This window comes from Canis lupus, chromosome 27 (genome assembly GCF_003254725.2).
Source record: "Canis lupus dingo isolate Sandy chromosome 27, ASM325472v2, whole genome shotgun sequence".
Classification (NCBI taxonomy): Eukaryota; Metazoa; Chordata; class Mammalia; order Carnivora; family Canidae; genus Canis; species Canis lupus.
This window is the reverse complement of record NC_064269.1, coordinates 35,762,927-35,790,544: the sequence shown is the minus strand read 5'-3', so window position 1 is coordinate 35,790,544 and position 27,618 is coordinate 35,762,927. Positions and strand designations below refer to the sequence as shown.

The following is a 27,618-nucleotide window of genomic DNA, read 5'->3' as shown; positions in this document are numbered from 1 at the left end:
TTTCTACAGCTTTGTAGTATAGTTTGAAATTTTTAAAATTTGTTTTTATTTAAGTTCAATTTACCAAAATATAGTATAACACCCAGTGCTCATCTCATCAAATGCCCTACTCAGTGCCCCACATCACAGTTACCCCCACCCCCGGACTGGGTCCCCTTCCATAACCCTTTGTTTGTTTCCCAGAGTTAAGAACGCCTCATGGTTTGTCTTCCTCTCTAATTTTTCAGATACCCTCCTTTCCCTTATAATCCCTTTCACTATTTCTGATATTCCCCGTATGAGTGAAACCATATGATGATTGTCCTTCTCTGATTGACTTATTTCACTCAGCATAATACCCTCCAGTTCCATCCACATCAAAGGAAATGGTGGGTATTCATCTTTTCCGAAGGCTAAGTAAAATTCCATTCTCTCTATATATATCACATCCTATTTATCCACTCCTCTGTCAAAGGACACTGTGGCTCCTTCCACAGCTTGGCTATTGGGGACATTGCTACTATGAAATATTGGGGTGCAGGTGTCTTGTTTCACTACTCTGTATCTTTGGGGTAAATCCTCAGCAGTGCAGTTGCTGGGTCATAGGGTAGCTCTATTTTTAACTCTTTGAGGAACCTCCATTACTCTTTTTCAGAGTGGCTGTACCGGTTTGCATTCCCACCAACAATGCAAGAGGGTTCCCCCTTCTCCACATCCTCTTCAACATTTGTTGTTTCCTGTCTTGTTGATTTTCACCACTCTCACTGGTATGAGGTGGTATCTCATTGTGGTTTTGATTTATACTTCACTGATGGCAAGTGATGTGGAACATTATCTAGTATGCTTTTTGGCCATGTGTATGTCTTCTTTGGTGAAATTTCTGTTCATGTCTTCTGCCCATTTCATGATTGAATTTTTTGTTTGTTGGATGTTGAGTTTAATAAGTTCTTTATAGATTTTGATACTAGCCCTTAGTGATATGTCATTTGCAAATATCTTCTCCCTTTCTGTAGGTTGTCTTTAGTTTTGATGACTTTTTTTTTTTCTGCGCAGAAGCTTTTTATCCTGATTAAGTCCCAATAGTTCATTTTTGCTTTCATTTTCCTTGCCCTTTAGATGTACCTTGCAAGAAGTTATGGTGGCCAAGTTCAAAAAAGGTTGTTGCCTGTGTTGTCCCCTAGTATTTTGATGGATTCTTGTCCCATATTTAGATCTTTCAACCATTTTGAGTTTATCTTTGTGTGTTGTGTAAGAGAATGGTCCAGTTTTATTCTTTTGCATATAGCTGTCCAATTTTCCTAACATGATATATTGAAGAGACCATCCTTTTTCCGGTGGATATTCTTTCCTGCTTTGTCGAATATTAGTTGACCATAAAGTTGAGGGCCCATTTCTGGGTTCTCTATTCTGTTCCACTGCTTTTGTACCAGTACCATACTGTCTTGATGATCACAGCTGTGTACACAGCTTGAAATCTGGCTTTGTGATGCCCCCGGCTCTGGTTTTCTTTTTCAATATTCCTCTAGCTATTCAGGGTCTTTTCTGATTCCATACAAATCTTAAGATTATTTGTTCCAAATTTCTGAAGAAGTTCATGGTATTTTGATAGGGATTGAAATGAATGTGTATATTGCCCTGGGTAGCATAGACATCTTCACAATATTTATTCTTCCAATCCATGAGCATGAAATGTTTTTCCATCTCTTTGTGTCTTCCTCGATTTCATTCAGAAGTGTTCTGTAGTTTTTAGGGTATAGATCCTTTACCACTTTGGTTAGGTTTATTTCTAGGTATCTTATACTTTGGGGTGCAATTGTAAATAAAATAGATTCCTTAATTTCTCTTTTTTCAGTCTCATTGTTAGTGTATAGAAATGTCACTGATTTCTGGGCACTGATTTTGTATTGTGCCACATTGCTGAATTGTTGTATGAGTTCTAGCAATCTAGAGGTGGAATCTTTTGGGTTTTCTATGTACTGTATCATGTCATCTGCGAAGAGGGAGAGTTTGACTTCTTCTTTGTCAATTTGAATGCCTTTTATTTCCTTGTATTGTCTGATTTCTGAGGCTAGGACTTCTAGTACTATGTTGAATAACAGTGGTGAGAGTGGACATCCCTGTTGTGTTCCTGATCTTAGGGGAAAGGCTCTCAGTTTTTCCCCATTGAGAATTATATTTGCTGTGGGCTTTTCATATCCCTATCCCTACACTTTGAAGAGTTTTAATAAAGAATGGATGCTGTATTTTGTCAAATACTTCCTCTGCATCTATTCAGAGGATCCTATGGTTCTTGTCTTTTCTCTTATTGATGTGATCTAATATGTTGATTGTTTTACAAGTGTTGAACCAGCCTTGAATCCTGGGGATAAATCCCACTTTGTCATGATGAATAATCCTCTTAATGTACTCTTGGACCCTGTTGGCTAGCAGCTTGGTGAGAACTTTTGCATCCATGTTCATCAGGGATATTGGTCTATTATTCTCCTTCTTGGTGGGGTATTTGTCTAATTTTAGAATCGAGGTAATGCTGACCTCATAAAACGAGTTTGGAAGCATTTCCTCCCTTTATATCCTTTGAAACATCTTTAGTAGAATAGATATTATTTCTTTTTTAAACGTTTGATAGAATCCCCCTGGGAAGCCATCTGGCCCTGGACTTTTGTGTCTTGGGAGATTTTTGGTGACTGCTTTAATATCCTCCCTGGTTATTGGCCTATTCAGGTGTTCTATTTCTTCCTGTTCCAGTTTTGGTAATTTGTGGTTTCCCAGAAATGCATCCATTTCTTCTAGATTGCCTAATTTGTTGGCATATAGCTGCTCATAATGTGTTTTTAAAACCATTTGTATTTCCTTGGTATTGATTGTGATCTCTCCTCTTTCATTCATGATTTTATTAATTTGAGTCTTTTTTCTTTTTAATAAGGCTGGCTAGGGGTTTATCTATCTTATTAATTCTTTCAAAGAACTAGCTCCTGGTTTTGTTTATCTGTTTCACAGTTCTTCTGGTCTCTATGTCATTGAGTTCTGCTCAAATCTTTATTATCTCTCTTCTTCTCCTCGATGTAGGCTTTACTTGCTGTTCTTTCTTCAATTCTTTTAGGTGTGAGGTTAGCTTGTATACTTGAGTTTTTTCCAATTTTTTGAGGGTTGTTTCTATTGCGATATATTTCCCTTTTAGGACTGCTTTTGCTGTATCCTAAAGATTTTGAACAGTTGTACTTTCATTTTCATTAGTTTCCATGAATCTTTTTAATTCTCTAATTTCCAGGTTGACCCATTCATCTTTAGTAGGATGCTCTTTAACCTCCATGTTTTTAAGTTTTTTCCATATTTCTTCTTGTGATTGAGTTCTAGTTTCAAAGCATTGTGGTCTGAAAATATGCAAGGGACAATCCCAATCTTTTAGTATTGTTTGAAACCTGATTTGTGATCCAGTATATGGTCTATTATGGAGAGAGTCCATGTGCACTTGAGAAGAATGTGTATTCAGTTGCGTTTGGTTGGAAAGTTCTGTATATATCTGTGAAATCTATTTGGTCCAGTGTATCATTTAAGGCCCTTTTTTCTTTGGTGATGTTCTGCTTAGAAAACCTGTCCTTTGCTGAAAGTGGCATGTTGAAGTCTCCTACTAATAGTGTATTATTATCTAAGTATCTCATTACTTTGGTTATTAATTGATTGATTTTCTTGACTGTTCCCACATTAGGAACATAAATATTCATGATTGTGAGGTCTTCTTGTTTGATAGACCCTTTAAGTATGACATAGTGTCTCTCTTCATATTTTACTACAGTCTTTGGTATAAACTTTAATTTATATGATATGAGGATTACTACCACAGCTTTCTTTTGAGGACCATTTGAATGGCAATTAGCTCTCCACCCCTTCATTTTCAGTCTAGAGGTGTCCTTAGATCTAAAATGAATTGTAGACAATATATAGATGGGCCTTCCTTTTTTATCCAGGCCAATACCCTGAGTCTTTTGATTGGATCATTTAGCCCATTCATGTTCAGAGTAACTATTGAAAGATATGAATTTAGTGTCATCGTATATTTATTCAATCCCTGTTTTTGTAGATTGTTTCTTTGGGCTCCCTCTTTCTTTTACAGGATCCCCCTTAATATTTCTTGCAGATCCGGTTTGGTGGTCACATATTCTTTCAGTTTCTGCCTATCCTGGAAGCTCTTTATCTCTCCTTCTATTCTGAATGAGAGCCTTGCTGGATAAAGTATTCTTGACTGCATGTTCTTCTCATTTAGTACCTTGAGTATATCCTGCCAGCCCTTTCTGGCCTGCCAGGTCTCTGTGGAGAGGTCTGCTGTTTTCTGATATTTCTCCCCATATAAGTTAAGAATATCTTATCTCAAGCTGCTTTAAGAATTATTCTCTTTATCTTTGAAATTTGCAAGTTTCACTATTAAATGTCAAGGTGTTGAATGGTTTTTATTGATTTTGGGGGGTCCTATCTCTTGGATCTGAAAGACTGTTTCCCTCCCCAAATTAGGGAAGTTCTCAGCTGTGTTTTGTTTAAATATGCTTTTGGTCCTTTCTCTCTCTCTCTTCTGGAATCTCAATTAGACGTATATTCTTCCTTCTCAAGCTATCATTTATTTCCCTAAGCCTTTCCTTGTGGGCTCTTACTTGTTTTTCTCTTTTGTCCTCTGATTCAGTCCTTTCCATCAACTTGTCTTCTAGGTCACTCACTCTCTCTTCCACCTCATTAACTCTAGCAGTTAGAACATTTAGTTTGGATTGCATCTCACTTAATCTATTTTTAATTTCTGCCTGATTAGATCTCAATTCTGCAGTAACAAAGTCTCTAGAATCCTTTATGTTTTTTTTTCCAGAGCCCAGTCACTTTGTAATTGTACTTCTGAATTGAATTTCTGACATTATATTTAAATCCATATTCTGTAACTCTGTGGCAGAAAGTATTGTTTCTGGTTCTTTCTTTTGTGGTGAATGCTTCCTTCTCATTCTTTTGTCTAGTGCAGAGGGGCTGTATGAGTGAGCTGAGTCAAAAATATCAACCATGACCTAAGTAAAATACACCCTAGATGATTCTGAAGAGATCAAAGATCAGAAAATAAAAGAAAAAAAAAACAGACTAAATAAAACAATAGAACCATTAAAGTGAAAGCAAATTTTAAAACAAAGTAGTAAAAATAAAAAGCCAAAAACCAAAAACAAAGAAAAAAGGGGGGGGGGGATGGTGGTGGTGAGGAAGTGGTAGTGAAGAGACACTGCAGTGTACCTGAGGGGTCCTAGAGGGTGATCCTCTTGGTTCTGAGTGTATTTTGTTTGTATGTTAGAAGATGCTTAATCCCAAATTTATATAAACCAATAATACTTATATAAAGACCCAACATTTACCACAAAAACATAAACAAAATAAAAGATGGGGACAGAATGGGAAGGGAGATTATAATCTCATAGAATGAACCAAGACGATGTTCCACTTGGTTCTGGGTGTATTTTGTTCATGTTTTAGAAGGCACTAACTTCCCCCATTGTAAAACAAAATGAGGCAGAAAAAACAAAAAACAAATAGCCATATCTTGTATATCTCCCCAAATTAAACTGAATATGTTGAAGGGAATCCAGAAGTGAAAAATATCTAAGACATGTAATTGTAGAAATATGAAAGTCAAAAAGGAAAAGAAAACTTAAAAATGAAGAGCTGGTAAAATATTGTATTTAAGCTGGGAAAAATAAATATTGGACATTTTTAGTCTGATATAAAAATGAGTCGTAATAGAAAAAGAAAGAAAAAAAACCATCTTGTTCTATTGACTATTTTCCCACAGTCCTGGAGCTTTCCAGTGCTGCTTGGTCAATAAACTTGCTCTTCCTTTGTTCTTCCAGCAGCTCTTCTGGGGGAGAGGTCAGCTGTGCTGATTCTCAGGTGTCTGTCCCTGGGTAGAGATGCCCCACCCCTTTCCATGTGCTGGGCTCAGTGTGAGCTGTTTATCCTGTGAGGCCTTTGTTCACATATAGTGGCCCCTCCTCAAGGTGAAACAAAGAGGAAAAACAAAAATGGCGGCAGCTAGATTTCCCACTCTGGAGTCAAGCTCCCCACAAGTAACTAATGCAGTCTCCTAGTCCATACTAACCTAGATGCTCCTGGTGGCAGGTGCAGGTGCACTGATCTGCACAGCTTGTGGGACACCCAGAAGCAGAAGAGTTCTTGCTTTCCTGTTTCCTCCCCACCTCCATCTGTCCCAGAGAGAATGAAGGATCGCTGGCTTTGTCCGCTTGAGTGCCCTGGGATCCGGGGGCCCCTTGCCACTAGACCCAAGCTCCCAGGGACCGCCTCTCCCAAAGGGAATGGTGTACAGCCACCTCCATCCATTGCCAGCCTCTAGGGTAATGGCAGCTCTGGAGTCGGCCCACTTAACCAACTGGCTTCTCCCAGATGCCCCCAGAGGGCTGTGGCACTCCAGCCCTTTACTGATACTAGTTTGCAGTGAGTTTCTCCCGAGCGCCCCTCCTCTTATAGTGACTCCAAGAATCTTGAGGCTTCACTGTCCCTCCTGCAATTCTGTCCAATTTTCCTGCTAAGCATTTTTCTGTCAGGGAAAGCTCAGGTGTGGATTTTTAAAGTTCCCACTTCTCCAGGTCAGGGCTTTCCTGCCCCGAAGGCTTTCACCACTCTATCTTAGCTCTGCTAGTCACAGTTCCCCTCCCCTAGTTTATTCTTTTTATTTTTTCACCTTCCTACCTTGTTAGAAGTAAAAAGTTTTCTCTCTGTAGCATTTTGGCTATTCTCTCTTTAAATCTCAGGTCAAAATTGTAGGTGTTCAGGATGTTTTAAAAGTTATCTAGGCAAATTTGTGGGGCCCAGTGAGTTGAGGACCCCCACTCTTCCACCATCTTGCCCCTCCCTACTATGTTTGAAATCTAAGAGCATGTTACTTCCAGTTTTCTTCTTTCAAAAGATTGCTTTGGTATTCAAATCTGGTTTGTCTGATATAAGTATTGCTGCTCCTGCTTTCTTTTGATCTCCATTTGCATGATAAATGTTTCTCAACTCCCTCACCATCAATCTGTAGGTATCTTTAGTTTTAAAAAAAACAAAGTCTCTTTTAGGGAACATATAGGTGGATTTTGTTGTCTTTTTTCTTTAAAAGATTTTATTTATTTATTCATGAGAGTCAGAGAGGGAGAGAGAGAGAGGCAGAGACACAGGCACAGGGAGAAGCAGAAGCAGGCTCCATTTGGGGAGCCCGGCGTGGGACTCGATCCTACGTGGAGGATCCAGACCTATGATGTGGGTCTCCAGGATCACTCCCTGGGCTGAAGGCAGAGCTAAACCACTGAGCCACCCAGGCTTCTCAGGGATTTTGTTTTCTTAATTAATCCTGACACCCTATATCTTTTATTTGGAGCATTTCATCCATTGAAATTAAAGTAATTCTTGACAGAAATGATTTATTACCATTTAGTTCCTTGTTTTGTCATTGTTTCTGGGGATTTTCTCTGATTCTTTCTTGTCTTTGTCACATTTGTTTCCTCCTTTTCACTTAAGAGTCCTCTTTAATATTTCTTGTAGGGCTGGTTTAGTGATCACAAACTTTTAGTTTTTGTTTTTCTGAGAAACCTTTTCTGAGAGAACCTCTCTCTTTCCATTCTGAATGATATCCTTGCTGGATAGAGTATTCTTGGCTGTGGATTTTTCTTATTCAGCACTTTGAATACATCTTGCCACTGCCCTCTGGCTTATCATGTTTCTGCAGAGAAATCTGCAGCTAGCCTTATGGGTTTTCCATCAGAAGTTAAAGACTTCTTTTGTCTTTCTGTGCTTAAGATTTTTTTCATTATCATATTTTGCAAAATTAATTACAACGTGTTGTGGTGTTGGCCTGCTTTTGTTGATTTTGCTGGGAGTTCTTTGTGCCCTCAGGATCTAGAGTGTAAAGAGAGACAAAGAAGGCATTATATAATCATAAAGAGGACAATCCAATTAGAAGGACTAACTATTGTAAATATTTGTGTATTCAACATGGGCACACCCAAATATGTAAAACAATAACAAACATAAAGGAACTTATTGATAATATACCATAATATAAAGGATTTTAACACTCCATTTACATCAATGGACAGATTATTTAAACAGAGAAAGCAAGGAAACAGTGGCTTTGAATAACACACTGGATAGATGGACTTACAGATATATTCAGAACATTCCATCATGAAACAGCATATTCTATATTCTTTCAGGGGCACCATGGAGCATTTTCCAGAATAGATCACATATTAGATCACAAAATAGGTCTCAACAAATACAAAAAGAGGGGCGCCTGGGTGGCTCAGTGGTTGAGCATCTGCCTTCAGCTCAGGGTTTGAACTTGGGGTCCTGGGATTGAGTACCACATCAAGTTCCCCACAGGGAGCCTGCTTCTTCATCTGCTTATGTCTCTGCCTCTCTCTCTGTGCTTCTCATGAATAAATAAATAAAATCTTAAAAAATTAAAAAAATACAAAAAGTTTAGTCATATCATGTGTCTTTTCTGAACACAACTCTATGAAACTTGAGGTCAACCTCAAAAACTTTTTGGAAAAAACACAAATACATGGAGGCTAAACAACATTGTAATAAACAATGAGTGGGACAGCCAGGAAATGAAAGAAGAATTAAAAAAAAATACGTGGGAAGAAATTATAATGAAAACACAATGGTCCAAAACATTTGGGATGCAGCAAAAGCAGTCCTAAGAGGGAAGTATAGAGCAATACAGGTATAACTCAAGAAGCAAGAAAAATTTCTAACAAGCACCAACTGAGAAATGAAGAAGCAATATATATAGTATATAGAAATAGATAAAGAAGAAGAAATATCTTCTTCTCTATCTATCTATCTATCTATCTATGAAGAGAGATTATTCAGCCACAAAAGAATGAATGAAATCTTGTAATTTGCAACAATGTGAATGGAGGTAGAAGAGTATTATGCTCATCAAAATAAGTCAATTGGAGAAAGACAAACATAATATGATTTCACTCATGTAGAATAAGAAATAAGGGGAACAAACCAACAAAAAAAAGAGAGGTAACGCAAGAAATAAATTCTTAACTATATAAAACAAAATGATGTTTGCCAGAGGAAATGTGGGTGGGGCAATGAGTGAAATAGGTGATAGTGATTAAGGAGTGCATTTGCTGTGTGAGCACTGGGTATTATGTGGAATTATTGAATCAGTACACTGTATACTTATACATAATATTACAGTATATATTTGATACTAGAATTTAAACAAAAACTTAAAAAAATGAAGATTGGATATTTAGAGTCTTTTGTAGTTTCATACCAACCTTAAAGTAATTTATTCTAGTTTTGCAAAAAATGCTATTAGTATTTTCATAGGGATCACATTTAATCCATAGGTCATTTTGTGTAATATGGATATTTTCACAATGTTAATACTTTAGTCGACAGCTATGGTATATCTTCCCATTTACTATTTGTAATCTTTGATTTTCTTTTATCAGCATCTTATAGTTTTCAGAGTATAGGACTTGTACCTCCTTGGTTAAATTTATTATTAAGTAATTTATTTCTATAAATGAAATTATAAATGGGATTATTTTCTTAATTTCATTGTCTCCTAGTTTTTTCCTAGTGTATAGAAATATAATGGATTTCTGCATACTCATTTTGTACTGTGAAACTTAGTTTATTTTATTAATTAGTTCCAGTAGGGTTTTTTTTTTTTTTTGGTGGAGTCTTTAAGTTTTTCTATTTAGATAACTGTGTTATATGCAAACGGTGACAACTTTGCTTTGGATCATGACCCCAACCAAAATCAAGAGTCAACCAACTGTGCCACTCAGGTGCCCCCAACGACTATTTTTAAATGGAGTAATTTAGTGACCAACTGACTCTAGCTGAAGAAAATATTTAAAGATATTCTAATGATGAAATGTGTTCTAGGTGAAATCTTGCATATGCTTAAAGGAAAGAAAAGTTGGTGAAAATAAGTTATGTGAATATATCAAAATGCTTACAAAGTGGATAAAATATTGATGATAATGTTTCAAATTATAAGTCTGTATTTGTATTAATATTCAAGTGAACAAATACAGCATATTCAGTAAACAGAAGTGAGGCTGGTTAGGTCTTGTCACTGTTTGAGAAGAGATAAAGGTACTAATTTGTTAGACTTTAATGAGTAAAGACCATATGCTGTAAAATATAGGGTACAGTAAAAGGATATTTACAGCATATTAAATTAACAATTTCTTACAGAGGAAAGTTAAAATATGTATTGTAAAGATAAAATAAAGAAAAAACGGGGTTCAAAGACATGGTAGTGTTTACCCCTAATTAAAGGATAAGTATATTATACTTAATAACGAATTATATCTATATACTTGCACATGGAGATAAAATATATCAATAAGACAAATGATAATTTAAAATGTTAATATAAATAGAATAATTTTAATTTCAGTTCCAACAATTTTTATATTTAAATAACTGTTTGCAGATTTAATGAGATGCTCCTTCAACAGAAGCAAACAGAACAATGAAAGTATAAAGATTGAAAGCATCATGCATCACCGGCCAAGAGAAAAATTCTCTAGTTAATGTACTATCACAATACGAGGCAAAAATCATTGTTGGAAATGATGAAGCACATTTTGCTATAAAAGGCTGAGTATCCAAATCCAGTGTTTCATAAAACCCATATGTACTTAGTAATTCAAGTTGAACCTAAATTTGAAATAAAAGGAAGGAAACAATCATAACTGGAGATTCAAACAACTCTACCTCCTTGCTTATCAAACAAGTAGATATATCAGTAAACTATAGAAGGACTTGAACTAGACAATTCATAAATACATATATGCACAGACATACATACACTATATAGTAGTATAGAATACTCATAGTTTTAAGTTCACTTTAAAATTCTCCAAAAATACACTATACTCATATTTTCAAGTATATTAATATAAAACATATAGAACTGTGATGTCACTGCATTAGCCACTAGCCAACCTTGGCAATTGAGCACATGTATATGAATATTTACAATTAATTTCTAGTAATTAAACATAAATATAAGCTTAATATTGGTACTGTGTTCATATTAGCCATGTTTAACACAAATGTAAACCATATCCAGCTTCCTAGAAAATTCTCTAACTACAGTTAACCTAAAATAGAAGTTAGTAGCCAACAATTTGAGAATCTTGTATGATTTTAACTTACATATGAGCCAAATATATAATCACAATGAATGTCTAAAATTTTTATATGAATTACAAAAAAACAATAATATTTTTATTGAGAAATATTGCCTTAAGTGCATATATTACAAAAAAAGAGCAACAGCAGAAATCTGAGCATATGTGACAAGACACTAAAACCATGAAAGCAAAAATTAGGTGATATTAAGTCCAAAGTAAATAAAAGAAACAATAAATAGTACAAAATCATGACAAAGAACAAAAGTGCAGTAGAGAGGATCTTAAAGGACAAAGGTATTCTTGAAAAGACTTACTAAAATGGATAAGACTGTCAACAAAATAATAAAGAAAAGTTTTTTTTAATCTAGATTAAACTTGGGAATATATTATTGTTCTCATAGATATTAAAAGGTAAGAAAGCCATATTATAAATAAACTTTGACAACTCTTTGAAATAGAAAATTCTTAGAAAATTACTAAAATTACCAAAGTGGAGTACAACAAAAAAGAAACCTGGGTAAACCTACTGTGTGTTAAAGAAACTGAGTTCATGATATAAACTTTCCTGCAGAAACATTCTACTTGGAAGCTGGGATAGCATCAGAAGTGAATAACAACACTAAAAAAATATTGATCACATCTCCCAATCATTATGGCAATGTAGTTGCATGCATTACATCCTACAGGCATTATAAACCCTGGAAGTCACTGTTACAAATTTTGCTTTCAATGGTCTTGCATATTGCAAAGAAATTAACAAAAGATTGTCTTTCACATTTTTTCATATATTCATGACTTTTCATGTCCTTCTCACCTTCCCAAATACCCAGTTTTCTGTCTGGTACTATGTTATCCATAAGCCTGACAAATTACTTTCTTTTATCACTTTTTGTTGCACGGCAGACCTCTGGTGATGGTGGTTCCAAGTCCTTGTTGGAACACGGCTTCATGTACTTTCATTCTGGAAGACTATCAACGACATCAAGTTCTGGGTCTGCAGGTTTTCTTTCTTGAGGTGAATGTACTATTAAATTATAAATTTCATTATTTCTAATGAATTTCTGGGCATATGAAGTGTTGTTATTCCTTCATTGCTCTCAAAATGTTCTTACCTCTTTCAAAAGCATGGCTTCAATGTACCCCCTTTTGATTTAATATATATTGATCTTATTTGGGTTTTGCAGACCTTCCTGGATTTCACTTGTTTTTCAACAAATTTGAAATAGTTCTGGCCATTACTTGTTCAAATAATTTTCTACAAAACGTTTCCCTCTTCTTGTAAGATCTTAATTACACGTGTTTCATAACTTTGATGTTATCACATTGATCTATTGAACAAATTATTTTTATTCCCCTCTTAGACTGGATTATTCTTATCAAATCCATACATTTGGGTATATGCAAGCTAAATTTTTGCATGTTGCCTTAGGAGGACCCACAAAAAAACAGTGATTGTATTTAAGGGAAAAACCTCATAAAATGTATTGTAGAGCAACAGTTTTTAGTGCAAATCTCTGATTTTTATCCCCAACTATACACTTATTTACTACCAGGAAACAAAATTTTAAGATTAACAAATTTGGTACATATTAGACAGACACAACCCGGTTCTTCTTGCATTCTCCTTGGAACTGGCTGCCTGCAAAGAATACTTTTTCTGCTCTGCTGCAACAAAAGTAAATTTTAAAAGGGCAACACCTTCTAAATTTAGTACTGAGGACCCAAAATAACAAGCTCTTTATGTTCAGTACCTAATGTATAATCTCAGAAAGTTAGACAGAGAAAACTACCATTTTGATCTTTGTATCCCTGACTTCTGCATTGATCTTTCTATTCTGGATTCACTCTTGATTAACACCCTCCTAATATTGTTCCCTACATATATATATCTCTTCAGTGCTTTTGGTGGATCTCCTAACCCAAGGTCATTTTACCAAATAATTCATATGGTTTCTCAGGAGTACATATAAGACTTAGGCACCTTTTTGTGAATGTGTTTAGAAAAAATACTTTGGGAGAAAATTGGGAGGTGTTCCACATTAGAATGTATTAAGCAAATTCTCTCTTAACTTTCCCCATTTTCAGTGGTAAGAGATGCATATGTGTGGATGTGATTCTCCAACTGGAAGGAAGAAGACATTTCAGTATCTTCTTCTCCTTGGACATGGTAGGTTCCCCAAATCTGAGAATCAACAGGCTATCTTGTCATATCTTGACAATCCCTTTCAAATTCTTCAAACCCAAAAGAGACAGCATTTATATATGTCCACGTAACACATTGGATGAGGAGACTGGGGTTCTTAACCAAGAAGAGAAAGAAGAGTAATTACAACTTGATTTCAAAAAAGGAAATACATATCCAGAATGAGTTACTTTACTGTCCATATATGAGGTGTATTAAATTTCTCAAATGACTTTTTAAATGCAAACATCTTTAAGGGCACTTGAATGGCTCCATCAGTTAAGCATCTGATTTCAGCTCTGGTCATGACCCCAAGGTGCTGGAATCCAGTCCCACATCAGGCTCCCTACTTCTCCCTCTCTATTTGATCTTCTCCCCAGCTCATGCTCTCTCTCTCTCTTTCTCACACACACACACACACACACACACACACACACACACACACACACAAATAAATAAATAAAATCTTAAAAAAATAAATGCAAACATCTTTGATGGTCAATGTGGTTCAGTCAGATTATATTTCTGATATCTGGTTATCTCATTGGGTGAAAGGAAGAAGACAGTTGTAGAACATGGGTTTTCTTGGAAAACAGCTTTTAATAAACTTTTGGAAAGCAAAATATGAAGAGATCACATATAGTAAGAATATAATGTGGTTAGGATTTATTTTCAGGAACTTTAGACATATTATTGATTCCTCAGATCAGCCCTATGAGGTGGCTACAATTAGGGTCATCATGCCATAGGTGATTGGTGTAGAAATGTCAAGTTCTTTGGTCAAAATGACTGAGATCTAGTAAATATCTGTATACCAAGAAGGTAATGTTCAAATAATCTTCAAGTAACTCTGGAATAAGATATTATTTCTATCATGTTTTCCAGGACAGGAAACTGAGCCAGAGCAGTTATATAATTGAGTCACAGGGCAGCCCGGGTGGCTCAGTGCCACCTTCAGCTCAGGGCCTGATCCTGGAGATCCGGGATCGAGTCCTATGTCAGGCTCTCTGCATAGAGCCTGCTTCTCCTGCATGTGTCTCTGCCTCTCTCTGTGTGTGTCTCTCATGAATAAATAAATAAAATAAAATAAAAATTGAGTCACAGGGCTAAGAGTATGCATTTAGAAAATATGTTGAAGTGACTTGGTTTCATTGTCAGTGCCTTTAAACTTTATACCATACTGCTTATTCTCCTTTTGTAAATTGATCAAAGACTCTGGTGAAACCATCTATAAGATGATGTTTACCACTATACAAAAGACACAAAAAACTAGGTGGGAAGTTAGACAGTATTATTTTTTTTCGTCTATTTCCCACTATTTTTCTTTTGCAGACTAATCTATCTCTTGAAATACAGTGAGAAAAATATTCCTAGAGTTATTACGATACATTAGGTTATTTTTCAGTGAGTCTACATTTCTTCCACCTGAGCACCTTGAAAAGATATAGTTTGCAGGCAGTCAATAATAAGTTTGGCCACTTGTCTTGTTTTCACAATATAGTATAAGTGGAAACGTGATAGTTTGTGAGTTCAGAGTCTAGGCATTAAAAAGCAGTTTCTGCTTGCTGCTAATCTCTGCCATAAAAGATTGTATACCAGGTAGCCTGCTCCTCTAGGAATAAAATACATAAAAAACATCTGGGCTGAATCTGTAGTCTGGAGTCAAGTACATGCTTAGCCTTGATCAAGTAAAATCCAACCAAGCCACAGATGAATGAGGAAGAAATGCTTATTTTAAAATGTCAATGCAAACACAACTTTAGCAATTAGTTATAGCTCCATTTACATATTATATGAAATTTATTTTTGAATAGTCATATAATTTCCCAATATGAGTATAAGGAATAAGTACAGAGAATATAAAGAATATGTCTATATTCAAAGAGATAAATATATATAAAGTATGAATTTATTTTGCAAATAATAATCCAGGAATCTCTTGCCCTCTTATAATTGAATAAGGGTAGATATATCTCTGAATCATTATCAAAGTACTAAAGTTTGTCCTGAATTCTGGTAATAATTAGCTGTTTGCTCTACACCAATATCTTTATACTATTATTTCTCTCATTTTCTTTCTTATTTAACATTTTTTGAATCAAAGTATTTTTTAGCATAGCAGTAAAGAACAACAGAGGTGGTGATGTGGAGAACTAAAAAAAAGAAAATCTCTTCCAATATATCTGAAATCCAAGAGAGGGAAACAAGACACAGGAAAAAGTATGAAAGGACACTAGTTTTATCCAATGAAAGACCAATCTCTACCAAATAATGAACCTAATCTTTGATGGTGCTGCAGTAAAACAGATCCTGAAGGTACGCTTTGGTTCCATTCTCTGAGAAAGTGGGGCAGATGTGAAAAACTCATAGCCACCCTGTGGTGGTCGCATGATCTGAGTGTCTGTTAACAATTGAGCACTCCTAGCTCCAAATGAATCCCTTACTGCCCTATTCTCAGAAAATAGAGGTAGGTGCTATACAATTCTTTCCCCTGTCAGCTCACATGAAGTTGAGTTTTGTCAGTAAGAGGCAATGAAGACACATTGCAGCAGAAAGGGCCCTTCTTCTGGTTCCATGATGTTTTCATGGAGTTTGGCCACTATGGCTTGGTTCCCAGCTGCATGCATGCAGGAAGTCCTATGTATTCAGCCTCCAGTAAGTTTTTGTGGCCAAAGTCAGTCATCCTTCCTGCCCTCTACTCTGTGCCCCCCTAACAATCTGGCAGGCATTCTTCCTGCTTGTCAGTCACAGCCTGAGATCCATCCTCACCAATTTCAGCCTGTGGACTATGGAGCTGCACTGTCCCAGGTCAATCCCATGAACATGTCTGCCTTGAAGCTGTGTGTAGGCACGTTGTCTTCAATGATATCTGAATCCCATCTTCAGAGGGTAAACCTGGCTTCCCAGTGATCAGTCCTTTGGGTACTCTCCTTTACCCCTAAGGTATCCTTATAATTTTTTTAAATCTTAGTAGACTTTGCTCTTAGTACATTTTCTCTTACAAATACATAATAAAGCTTCCCCTGGTTTCTGTCTCCTGACTCCATTCTGACCGGTAATCCTGCCACCATGGGCTGTTCGACCCTCATTTGCAGACCCTTTAAGGGTTAGAAAAAAAATCAATTAATTTGGAAATATGAATAGATATTCACTTAATTGAGAAATTTACAATAATGTTATGATTTCTAATTCATATATAATTAATTTTAATAAATAGCAAAGGCTTAAGAAATGCATAATATGTACCTCAGTATACATTTTTTACATTGATACTAATAAATAATGAAAAATAGTTTGAGAACACCGAGGGTGAAACCTTATGTACAAATTGGACTTTGGGTGTTCATGATGCATTGATGTAGGTTCATTTTCGGTAATGAATGAACCATTCTAGTGGATGACATTAATAACAGGGGAGAGGTAGGTGTGCAGACAGAAGCTATTGAGGAAAACTCTGTACCTTCTTCTTAAATTTTTGTGAACATAAAATTGCTCTGAAAAATTATACCTGGGGGCAGCCCAGGTGGCTCAGTAGTTTAGCGCCGCCTTCAGCCCAGGGCCTGATCCTGGAGACCCGGGATCGAGTACCACATCAGGCTCCCTCCATGGAGCCTGCTTCTCCCTCTATCTGTGTCTCTGCCTCTCTCTCTGTGTGTGTCTCTCATGAATAAATAAATAAATAAAATCTTAAAAAAAAAAAGAAAAGTTATACCTGAAAAATATTCTGAAAAAATAATTGTATGGCTTTTGAAGAAATTAAAAATATGTTCTTTATAGATGGTGAGATAACATTATACCAAAATTAAGTAACTAAAATGCCTGGTGCTTACAAATGTATGTTCTAATTATTGAGCATAATGAAGGTAAATGTTTCTTCAAGTTAAAATTGAGATATGGACAAGTATGGTCACTCTTTGATGATGCTGTAAACCTGAAATACAGAGAATTATCTCATTAGTCCTACCAATATATACCATAATATTTTGATGAAGTAACAATTTATTACAACTAATAGTAATATATCTAAGTCTGAATATTTCTCATACAATTCATTTAGAAAACATTTCAACAATTGTGTTTATATAATTGTTCACATATTGCTGTTTTTCTTTGTAAGATTAATTCTTTTAAGGCACAAAATACAAAAATTCTCAAGAAACTTACACTTTGGAAAGAAATGTTGATTCTTTTGGCCACACAGATGAACTACTATTTCTTCTTTGGGGGACTCTAATCCATGAAGTATTAGTGAAAAACTTCAAGAACTACTATGAGAAAACAAATTTTATTAGAAATCAAACAAAAGTTCTTATACTCATTTGAATTTTCTAGTAACAAAGTTAATTCTTTCTTACTCTATAGAATCTTTCAAATTATAATACAATGTTTCATACTGGACACATTCTAAAAGTTTATGAGTAGGAGTAAGTGAAGATGACAAATTTACAAAGACAACAATTTCAGAATTCTGAAAATTTATCAAAGGTTAACAATATTTTATGAAATATTTATATTGGAAACAGTCCTAGATATTTCAAGTGAGAAGAAGAACATTTGTCATCTTATTATCTAGGACAACTCTCACACCTCCCACCACTCACCCTAGCTCAGTGATCAAGAACTGTAGCTTATTCAATTTGGAGAAGGTGTGAAAAAGAATGGTGCTGGTGCCACAAGGGCAGACTTGATTAGCAGTGGGGAAGGGGACAAAATAGCACACTGATTTTTCAGCTCGAAGTGCTGATTTTGCTTGGTACAAATGAGGAAAACCATACTTTTCTAGTCAGAGGTTGTGGTTTGGTGTCAAGGACTCTGACTCCCGTAGGTATAATGGGAAGGTACTGTAGGAAAAGTATGACTGAAGAGATGACATTAGCTCTCTACATACTGTTAGCTGATGGAAAAATATGTGCACAGGGAGAGGAGACCAAGATGAACTGAATAGAAAGTAAAAGCTGAAGAAGACTTGAGAAGTGCTAGTTATGAGTACTCCCTTCCCAACCTCACATACACACACACACACACACACACACACATGCACACACATCACAGGGAAGAGGGAGAAAGTCTTACTGACTTGCAGTATTTGAATACAGTCTTCTAAAAATTTAGCAGTTGAGATCCAAGCTACAAAATCACAAGGACAATCCCTAGGAATATAGGTTAAAAATAAAAATAAACAATACGAATTTGGAAAAACTGAACAAAGGTATCAGGAGGCCCACTTTAGAGGAGAATATTCTGCAGTAAAGTCTATGCAACTATAAAAATAATAAATCTAGGAAAAAGGAAAGAGAATACATGTTCACTGAACTATATTATCAAAAATGTCTACTGAAAAAATTAGGAAATGGGGCACTTGGGTGGCTTATTTGGTTAAACAGCCAACTCTTGATTTTGGCTCAGGTCATGATCTCAGGGTTGAACCCCATATCAGGCTCCACACTCAGACTCATGAAGTCTGCCTGCATTCTGTCTCTTCCTCTCCCTCTGCCCCTCCTCATTTACACGCACATATGTGGGTAAGCTTTCTCTCTCTAAAATAAATAAACCTTTTTAAAAATTTAGGAAAAATGAAGAAAAGTTGGAAAATATCTTCCATACTAAGAGAAAGTGTAGGTCAATAGAAATTTCTACTGAGAGAAGATGTTAGATTTATTAGGGAAAAAAGTATTTTAAAGTAATGTTTATAAATATATGTAAATTATAAAGAAAACAATGTTCAGATAGTTAAACGAACATATGGTGGCAGCAATATAACAAGTAGGAAATATCAATAGAGAAATAAAACTATATGAATAAACCACAGAAAATTCTGAGTTTATAAATTCATACTTGAAATGAAAACTTCAATTATTGGCTCTACAGAAAATTTGAGATGCAGTAGAAAAGGTTGATGAAATTGAGAAATTATTCATCCCATAGGATGAGAAAGAAGAGAGAGAAAAATTAACAGTTTAGAGATCTTAGAAACAGTTTCAGGGAATCCAGCATAAGTTTAACTACAAACCCACAGCAGAGGCAGATAAAAAAACAGAACAACAATCTAAAGTCATGATGAAGGAAAAGCTTATTAAATATCATTTAAAAATATTTATGGACACCAGAGGGCTAGCAAACTACTGATAGGATAAGTAAGCACATACAAATCCAACTCTCAAGACTGATGTAAAATGAAATGACCAAAAACACTTGTAAACACGGACAAGAAATGCTTTTGAGGGAATAGGTGACTTAAGTCAGTGTGAAAGTCAGGAAATAAGCAATAGATCTTCCACCTTCAGCAATATTAAACAATTGTATCTACCACAGAATCCATACCTGACCTGAATGCTAGTTCAGACTGGAGGGGGAATACAATCAGCAAGACAAAGGAACAGAAAGCTCCAGGCCCTAAATCTTCTGTGGAACCAATAACTTCAAATTACACCCAGATACACAATCCATATATATTCAGTCTAATCAATTTTTGATATGAGTACCAAAGCCATTCAAATGGGAAAAAAATAGGATTTTTCACAAATGGTGATGGGAAACTGACTATCCGCATGCAAAAGAATGAAGCTGGATGCTTATATTGTCACCATATACAGAAGTTAATTCAAAATGGACTAAAGACTTAAACATAAGATGTAAAACTATAAAATTCCTTTAAGAGAACATGAAGAGAAGTAACATCAAATTTGGAAATGATTTCCTGAGCATGCTACCAAAAGGAAAGACCTCAAAGGAAAAAATCCATTATACACAAATGGGCTACATCAAACTAAGACATTTCTGTGCAACAAGGGGCATGATCAACAGAATGAAAAGGCAAAGTGAGGGGGAAAAAAAAAAACAACACTTGGAAATCATACATCAAACAAGAGATTCATATCCAAAATTTATAAGGAATCCCATAAATCATTAATAAAAACAAAACCCAAATAACCCAATTAAAAATGGGTAAAAGAATTGAATAGACACTTTTTCCAAAGAAAATATACAAATGGTCAAGAAATTTATGAAAAGATTCCCAATATCACTAATGATCAGAGAAATGCAAATCAAAACCAAAGAGATATCTCCTCATATTGTTTAGGTTGGATTTTATCAAAAACGTGTTGGTGAGGAGGTAGAAAAAGAGGACTGTTGTGCACTCTTGTTGGGAATATAAATTGGTCAGCCATTATGAAGAAGAGTATGGAGCTGCTTCAAGAAATTAAAATAGAATTACCATATGAATCAGCAATCCTATATAAAGGAAAATACATAAAAGAATTGAAAGTAAGATTTCAAAGAGATATCTGTACATCCATGCTCACTGCTGCATTATTCACAAGAGCCAAGTGGTAGAAGCAGCACAGATGTCCAGTGAGGGATCAGTTGATTAAGAAAATATACATAAGGATATAATATTATTCAGCCTTTAAAAGAAGGAAATCCTATTCCATGCTACAATATGGATGAAACTGCAAGACTTTAGGCTAAGTGACATAATCCAGTCACATACACACCTACACAAAACAGTATATGATTCCACTTATACGAAGTATGTAAGGTATTCAAAATCAGAAACAGAAAGAAGAATGGTGATTACTAAGGATAAGGGGAAAGTACAGAAGGGAAATTATTATTCAATGAGTATAGAGTTCCAGGTTTACACGGTTAAAGTTCTAGAAATCTGTTTATGCAACAATGTGAACATAGTTAGCACTCCTAAACTGTATGCTTAAAGTCAGTTAAGATGCCTGATTGTAAATATAAGATGTGAGATAATGTATACGATTCCCACTATATTACAGTCTGGAAATAACAAAACTACGGTCTCAAAAAAGATCAGTGGTTGATAGGATTTGGCAGGGAAGAAAGGATGGCTAGGTGGAGCACAGAGGATGTTTTTAGGCAGTGAAACCACTCTCTATAATTCCATAAAGGTTGATACATGTCATTACATATTTCTCATAAAGTGCGAGTAAAAAAAATCAAGAGTAAAACTTAAAGTAAGGGATCCCTGGGTGGCGCAGCGGTTTGGCTCCTGCCTTTGGCCCGGGGCGTGATCCTGGAGACCCGGGATCGAATCCCACGTCGGGCTCCCGGTGCATGGAGCCTGCTTCTCCCTCTGCCTGTGTCTCTGCCTCTCTCTCTCTCTCTCTCTGTGACTATCATGAATAAATAAATAAAATCTTTAAAAAAAAATAAATAAAACTTAAAGTAATTGAAAATGAGAATCTATCTACTATGTGTGCATAGACACAGAGACAGTAGGAGAATATAGGAAATCTCTACACTTTGTCGAGTCTTCCTGTGAACCTAAAACTGATCTAATAAAAGTCTAATTTTTTAACACTGAAATGTGGTAAATTATGATATATGGACTTTTTTTGCCACAACTCAAAAAATAAAAGGCAAACAAACCCAAAAAGGTGATCTTGACAGAAGCAAGTGAAAAACTAGTCATTATATTTAGGAAAAAATAACAGTAGGATTATTAGATGAGTTCTTACCAGAAACAATGAACAATAAGAGACAGGGAAGGTCAAATTCAAGTACTGAAACAACAATAACAACAACAAGAAACAGATCAGCTTTGTTTCTACACAAAAATCCTCCCCTCCCCCCCCCAAAAAAAACAAAAACCTTTGTCAAACAAGAATTACAAATTTAGCAAAACAGCCTTTCATTTATTTTTTTTTAAGATTTTATTTATTTGATAGAAAGAGAGAGAACAAGTAGGGTGAGCAGCAGAAGGAGAGGAAGAAGTAGGCTCTCCACTGAGCAGGGAGCCCAACGTGGGAATGGATCCCAGGATGCTGGGATCATGGCCTGAGCCAAAGGCAGACACTTAACTGACTGAGCCACCCAGGTACCTGCAAAATAGTCTCTCAAAAAAGAAAGTGCATAGTTGCACCTGGGTGGCTCAGTAGGTTGAGTATCTTACTCTCGATTTTGGCTCATGTCAGGATCTCAGGGTCCTGCGATCCAGTCCAGTGCTAGACTCTGTGCTCAGTGGGAAGTGTGCTTGAGAATTTTTCTCCCTCTTTTTCTGCAACTCCCCCTGCCTTTGAAGAAGTGAAAAAAATCTTAAAAATAAATAAAAGAAGGTACATAAAGACCCCATAAGGAGCACAAAACTTAAGAGAATTTCTTAATAGACCTCTCTCCAAAAATGTTCTTCAAGCTAAATATAAATGATGCTAGGTAGTAACACAAATACACAAGAAGGAATAAATCAGCAGAAATGGTGAGTATGTTAACAAATTTAAAATCTTTGTATTTTTGACTCATAATTTCCTTAAAAGTTAAGATTATTTAAAGGCATCACTGTATCACTATATAGTTGTATCTATACCTTATTTTTAGCATCTGTTAGTTTTTGTGTGCAAAGTCAACATGAATGCTTCCTTTCAAGTCACTGATTTGGAATCATGAATGCAGTGTAGGAAAAGACATGAATAATTGGTGTTCAGAAACCAATGCTAGATGGATTCAGTACAAAACCGTGAAGTGCAGGTTTCCCCAATCTATCTGAAAGCAGAAGGTTCCAATGAAACTTTTTCCTATGCTGAAGTGATGTAAATTGAGGAAGTGATTACTATTAATTTATATGGAAAAATTGTTGAGCATTCGCTGATCCAAAAAATAACCTCTCTTAGGCTATTCTGATACCTAAGACACATCATGCTAATGGATGTGCAAAATAAATTGAAATAAAACACAGATCCTCAAAAACACTGTTCAAAGTTATGATTGATACTGAGATGCTAAGTATAGTTTTGAGGAAGAAACTTGATGAGGCCATTCTTGCTGCTTACAGTGTGGACTGCCTCTATAACAGCAAAACTAGCACTGAACACAGTTCTCTCTTTTTTGCTTTGGGCCCTAAAAGCAACAATCCCCTTCAGATTTCTGTTGTTCATCAAAAACTGGTACTAACATAGGTATTTCATAAAAGCAGTGACATAAAAGAAAAGCAGTGACATAGGAAAATTTTTGAAAAGTTGAGGCATACATGTAATAATTAAGGGGAAGAAATTAGCTTTCTTAGAGCTAACTGAAAATATTTGTGAGAATTTAGACAGAATTAATTGAAAAATATGGTGATCAGTTAATATGTGTGAAGATGGAGGGCTAGGAGGTCCCAATGCTTATTTGCCTCACAAAACCCAGTAAGAACAATCACTAAACAAATTCAAACTAAAAATGGCTCAGGAAAAGCTCTAGACAACAAAGAAGCAGAAAAAACCTGGTGGAGTGCAAAAGTCCAGGATGGTGCCATTGAAAGGAAAGCAAGCATTTTGCATGTAAAACAAAATCCCCCAGTTGAGAGCCACCTGACACTTGGAGGAATCCCCTCAGAGGGAGTGACCACATGCAGAGGAGAGCAGGAGAATCCAGCAAGCTTCATCTTTGTGAACATCTGTAGCTTTTGTCACAGAGATGCCCCACCAATGCTGATCCTGCTTGTTGGAACATCCCAGAGTGCCCCACCCAACATCTACTCCCAGAGGCTGGAGCTACTGCTAAGGGGAGACTTGCTTTCAGGGGCCCCAATTACTGCTTTTAGGGACTGGGCACCACAGTACCTCATCATATGTAAGACTAGAGCTGCTTATGGTTTTTGCCCACCCCAGTCCCAAGATGGTCTTTGTCTCACCAATACTGGAGCAGCCTCTGCTACCCTGACACTTGCCCCAAGTCCTAAGATATGCTATGATAGCCATATCACTATCACTAGTGATGCATGCTGCTGCTACCCTGAGCCCCAGCCACTGGGTTCCATGTTATAATTTTGGGTTTTTATTGTAAAAGGTGCTCCTGTTGTTCTAAATCCCATCCCCATCCCAGGCCTGGATTCTTACTGCCATTTTTAAAAGTAGGTTACTGCTATCTGGACCCTTTCTTACACCTGTGGAAGCTCCAAGTTCTGACCCATCAAGCTCCCACTGCCTTGAGCCCAATCTGTGGTTTCATAGCAGGGCTCTAAATCCTCATTGCTCATATACTACTGCTGCATCTCAAGACATATTTTCAGCTCCCAGGTCACAGCTTGAAGAACTGTCATTAGAGGCTGTGCTGGTAGACCTCTGTGCCTACCTCCCTGAGTCCTGACACATGGCTTTAACAAACTCCCACTGAATCATGCTGCTGCTATCTTGTGACTGCTACTTGGGACAGATTGAAACTTGGACTTGGTATCCTCAAACTATGCTACTACTACTATACCCTCCTCCTGGGCCTAAGCTCCCATTGAACCTTTTCATCCCAGAGTCCATGTCACTGTTACATTCCTCCAGCCAGCTGGAGTCACAGTATTGAGTCCCTGAGATTCAAGTACAGTTTGTAGGGAATACCTGCAGATGTCTCTACCTTAGACACAAGTGCCACAGCCACAACAAGTCAACCTGTGCACCAACATGCAGTGACTATGGTAGCTCCATCTGCGCCTGATCCTGAGTGACAATTCTAATACTGCTTTAAGGGCTCTGATATCAACATGCCATAGCAGACACCAAAAAAGATTCTCTCAGCAAGAACTTCTTCCCATGGAAAAACAGGGTAGAGTGGGATGATATATCCCTTGATCTGTCAACTTAGAGTATCTCACTCAACTAGGCTGTCATTCAGAAATGAAGAAGACTTCCCCAGCATCCGTGGTATGGAGTGTCAAAATTCTAGCTCTAACCCAAATGGCAGTCAAGGAGAGCAGCAGAATGACTCCAGTGGTGGTCTATTAAACGGCATGTTAAAAGAAATTTTAACCATTAGACCTGCTCTACAGAAATGCTAAAGGGAATTCTTCGAGCTTAGAGAAAAAGACAAAAATAAGTAACATAAAAATATATGAAAATATAAAATCACTGGTAGAGGCAAAAGGGAAAAAATATCCTTGACATTGGCATAGGCAATGATTTCATGTAGAAGTCACCAAAACTACAAGGAACAACAACTAATTTAAAAAGTAAGAGTGCATTAAACTGAAGATTTTCTGCCCATAAAAGGAAGGAATCCATAGTTGAAAGAATAATGTACAGAAAAGGAGAAAATATTTGTAAACTATACATAGGATGAGGGACTATAATCCAAAATATATAAAGAATTCATATAATGCAATATAAAGAAAGAAAATAACCCAATATAAAAGATGATCAGGGATCCCTGGGTGGCGCAGCAGTTTGGCGCCTGCCTTTGGCCCAGGGCGCGATCCTGGTGACCCGGGATCGAATCCCACATCGGGCTCCCGGTGCATGGAGCCTGCTTCTCCCTCTGCCTTTGTCTCTGGCGCGCTCTCTCTCTCTCTGTCTCTCAGTCTTTCATGAATAAATAAATAAATAAAATCTTAAAAAAAAAATAAAATAAAATAAAAGATGATCAAAGGACCTGAGTAGACATTTTTCTGAAGACATACAAATGGCCAATAGGTACATGAAAAGTGTTCAAAATCACTAATTATCATGGAAATGGAAATCAAAATAAGGAAATATCACCTCATGCCTGTTAGAATGGTATTTTCAAAAAAAAAAAAAAAAAAGGTTTTTTTTTTTTCTCCAGAAAGACAAGAGATGCTTGATATTGGTGAGGATTTGAAGAAAATGAAATCCTTTGGAGAACTGTAAATCAGTGCTGCCACAATGGAAATAGTATGGCAGCTTTTAAGACATTAAAAGTAAAAACTACCGGGATCCCTGGGTGGCGCAGCGGTTTGGCGCCTGCCTTTGGCCCAGGGCGCGATCCTGGAGACCCAGGATCGAATCCCACATCGGGCTCCCGGTGCATGGAGCCTGCTTCTCCCTCTGCCTATGTCTCTGCCTCTCTCTCTCTCTCTCTCTCTCTCTCTCTCTGTGACTATCATAAATAAATTTTTTAAAAAATTTAAAAAAAAGTAAAAACTACCATATAAATCAGTAATGTCATTCTTATGTATATATTTAGAGGAACTTAACACCTCAAACGTATCTGCACACTCATGCTCATTGCAACATTATTCACAATAGCCAATTTATGAAAAGAACCTAAGTATCAGGCGTTAGATATATAAAGGATATGTCAAACGTATACAGATACATGCCCCACCACACAAAGATATATATATACACATTGAAATATTATTCAGTCATGAGAAAAAGGAAATCTTGCCATTTGTGACAAAGGGATGACCCTTGAAGGCATCATATTAAGTGCCAAAAGTCAGAGAGAGACAAATCTGTATGGTGTCGCATGTAGAATCTAAAACATTGACCTTGTAAAGAGTAGAATGTTCTTTACCAGAGGCTGTGGAGTGGAGGAATTCAGTAGATGTTTAAGAATATAAAGGAGTCCGGCAGAAAGCGAGGTGAGAAGCGCAGGGCGGTCGGTCCCGGGCCCTCCAGGCCCTCGGGCCTGAGGCGGGGCGTGAACTGGGGGGCCCAAGGAGAGGTCAGGAGCTCGGACCTGCAGACACCCAGCGCCCTCGCCGCAGCTGCCCCCCGGCCAGGCCCACACTTTGCAGCAGTTGTGAGCCTCTCCCCACCCCCACCCCCACCCCGGCGCCCAGGGCTGCGGCCTCTGGGAGCGGGACCTCGCTGGCTGCCCACTCTCCCGGCCCAGCTCTGCGGAGCCTACGCGAAGCCCCCGCCCAGCCAGCCCGGCCGGAGCCTTTGGACGTCGGGCGTGGCGGGGTGAGAACAATATGGCGGCCGCTCAAACGCCCGGCCGGCCCTTGGGACCTCGGAGGGCCTGAGCAGGCGGGTCTCCGCGCGGACGTAAGCTCGGCCGCCCTGCCCTCGGGCTTTGGCGCCCCACAGACCCGGGCCCCGGGATGACCACTCCGTCCCAGGTGGATGAAACGTCACCTACGGCCAACAGTGGACAGAGGCCCTAACGGCCAGAAGGTGAGCGAAGCTCCTCCCCACACCCCCGCTCCCCGCCCCCCGCTCCCCGCCCCGGTCGGCGACGGGTGGAACAGTTGATGGGCCAAAGGCGGTTGGTCTTCGTTCTACAGACATTGCTGTCGGAAGATCGAAATGGGAGAATTACGAACCGCGTTTGGCCAGTAGGAAGACCACCCTTTGGGAAGATTTCCTGGCCGTTTGTAGAAGGCCTGTGTATATAATTTGAAAAAGCTGCTCTCAACTTACCCCCCAACCTTTTCAAAAGAAAACTTTTGCCACATCTAGGCCTTCTAGATGTAAAGAGGCTGCCGACATATGATAAAGTAGAGTTAGAAAATCATACGTCTTGTAAATGCCTGTTTGGTTTTTTGTTTTGTTTTTGTTTTTAAATCATAGAAATGTCTTTTGG

The 27,618-nt window shown here is 37.2% G+C and overlaps 1 protein-coding gene across 1 annotated transcript in view; it reads right to left on the bottom strand.

Moving 5' to 3' along the window:
- LOC112665383 (uncharacterized) overlaps nt 1-27,323 on the bottom strand; it is a 49,915-nt gene extending 22,592 nt beyond the window's left edge. Inside the window, exons 1-6 of the mRNA XM_049102494.1 lie at nt 27,175-27,323; nt 26,941-27,143; nt 26,605-26,735; nt 21,846-21,890; nt 17,524-17,624; nt 17,190-17,290 (exon numbers count right to left, since the gene is read on the bottom strand). Of these exons, the coding sequence (XP_048958451.1) occupies nt 17,190-17,290; nt 17,524-17,624; nt 21,846-21,890; nt 26,605-26,735; nt 26,941-27,143; nt 27,175-27,323 (730 nt within the window). The remainder of the gene's footprint in view (nt 1-17,189; nt 17,291-17,523; nt 17,625-21,845; nt 21,891-26,604; nt 26,736-26,940; nt 27,144-27,174) is intronic.
- Nucleotides 27,324-27,618: the final 295 nt, after the last annotated feature.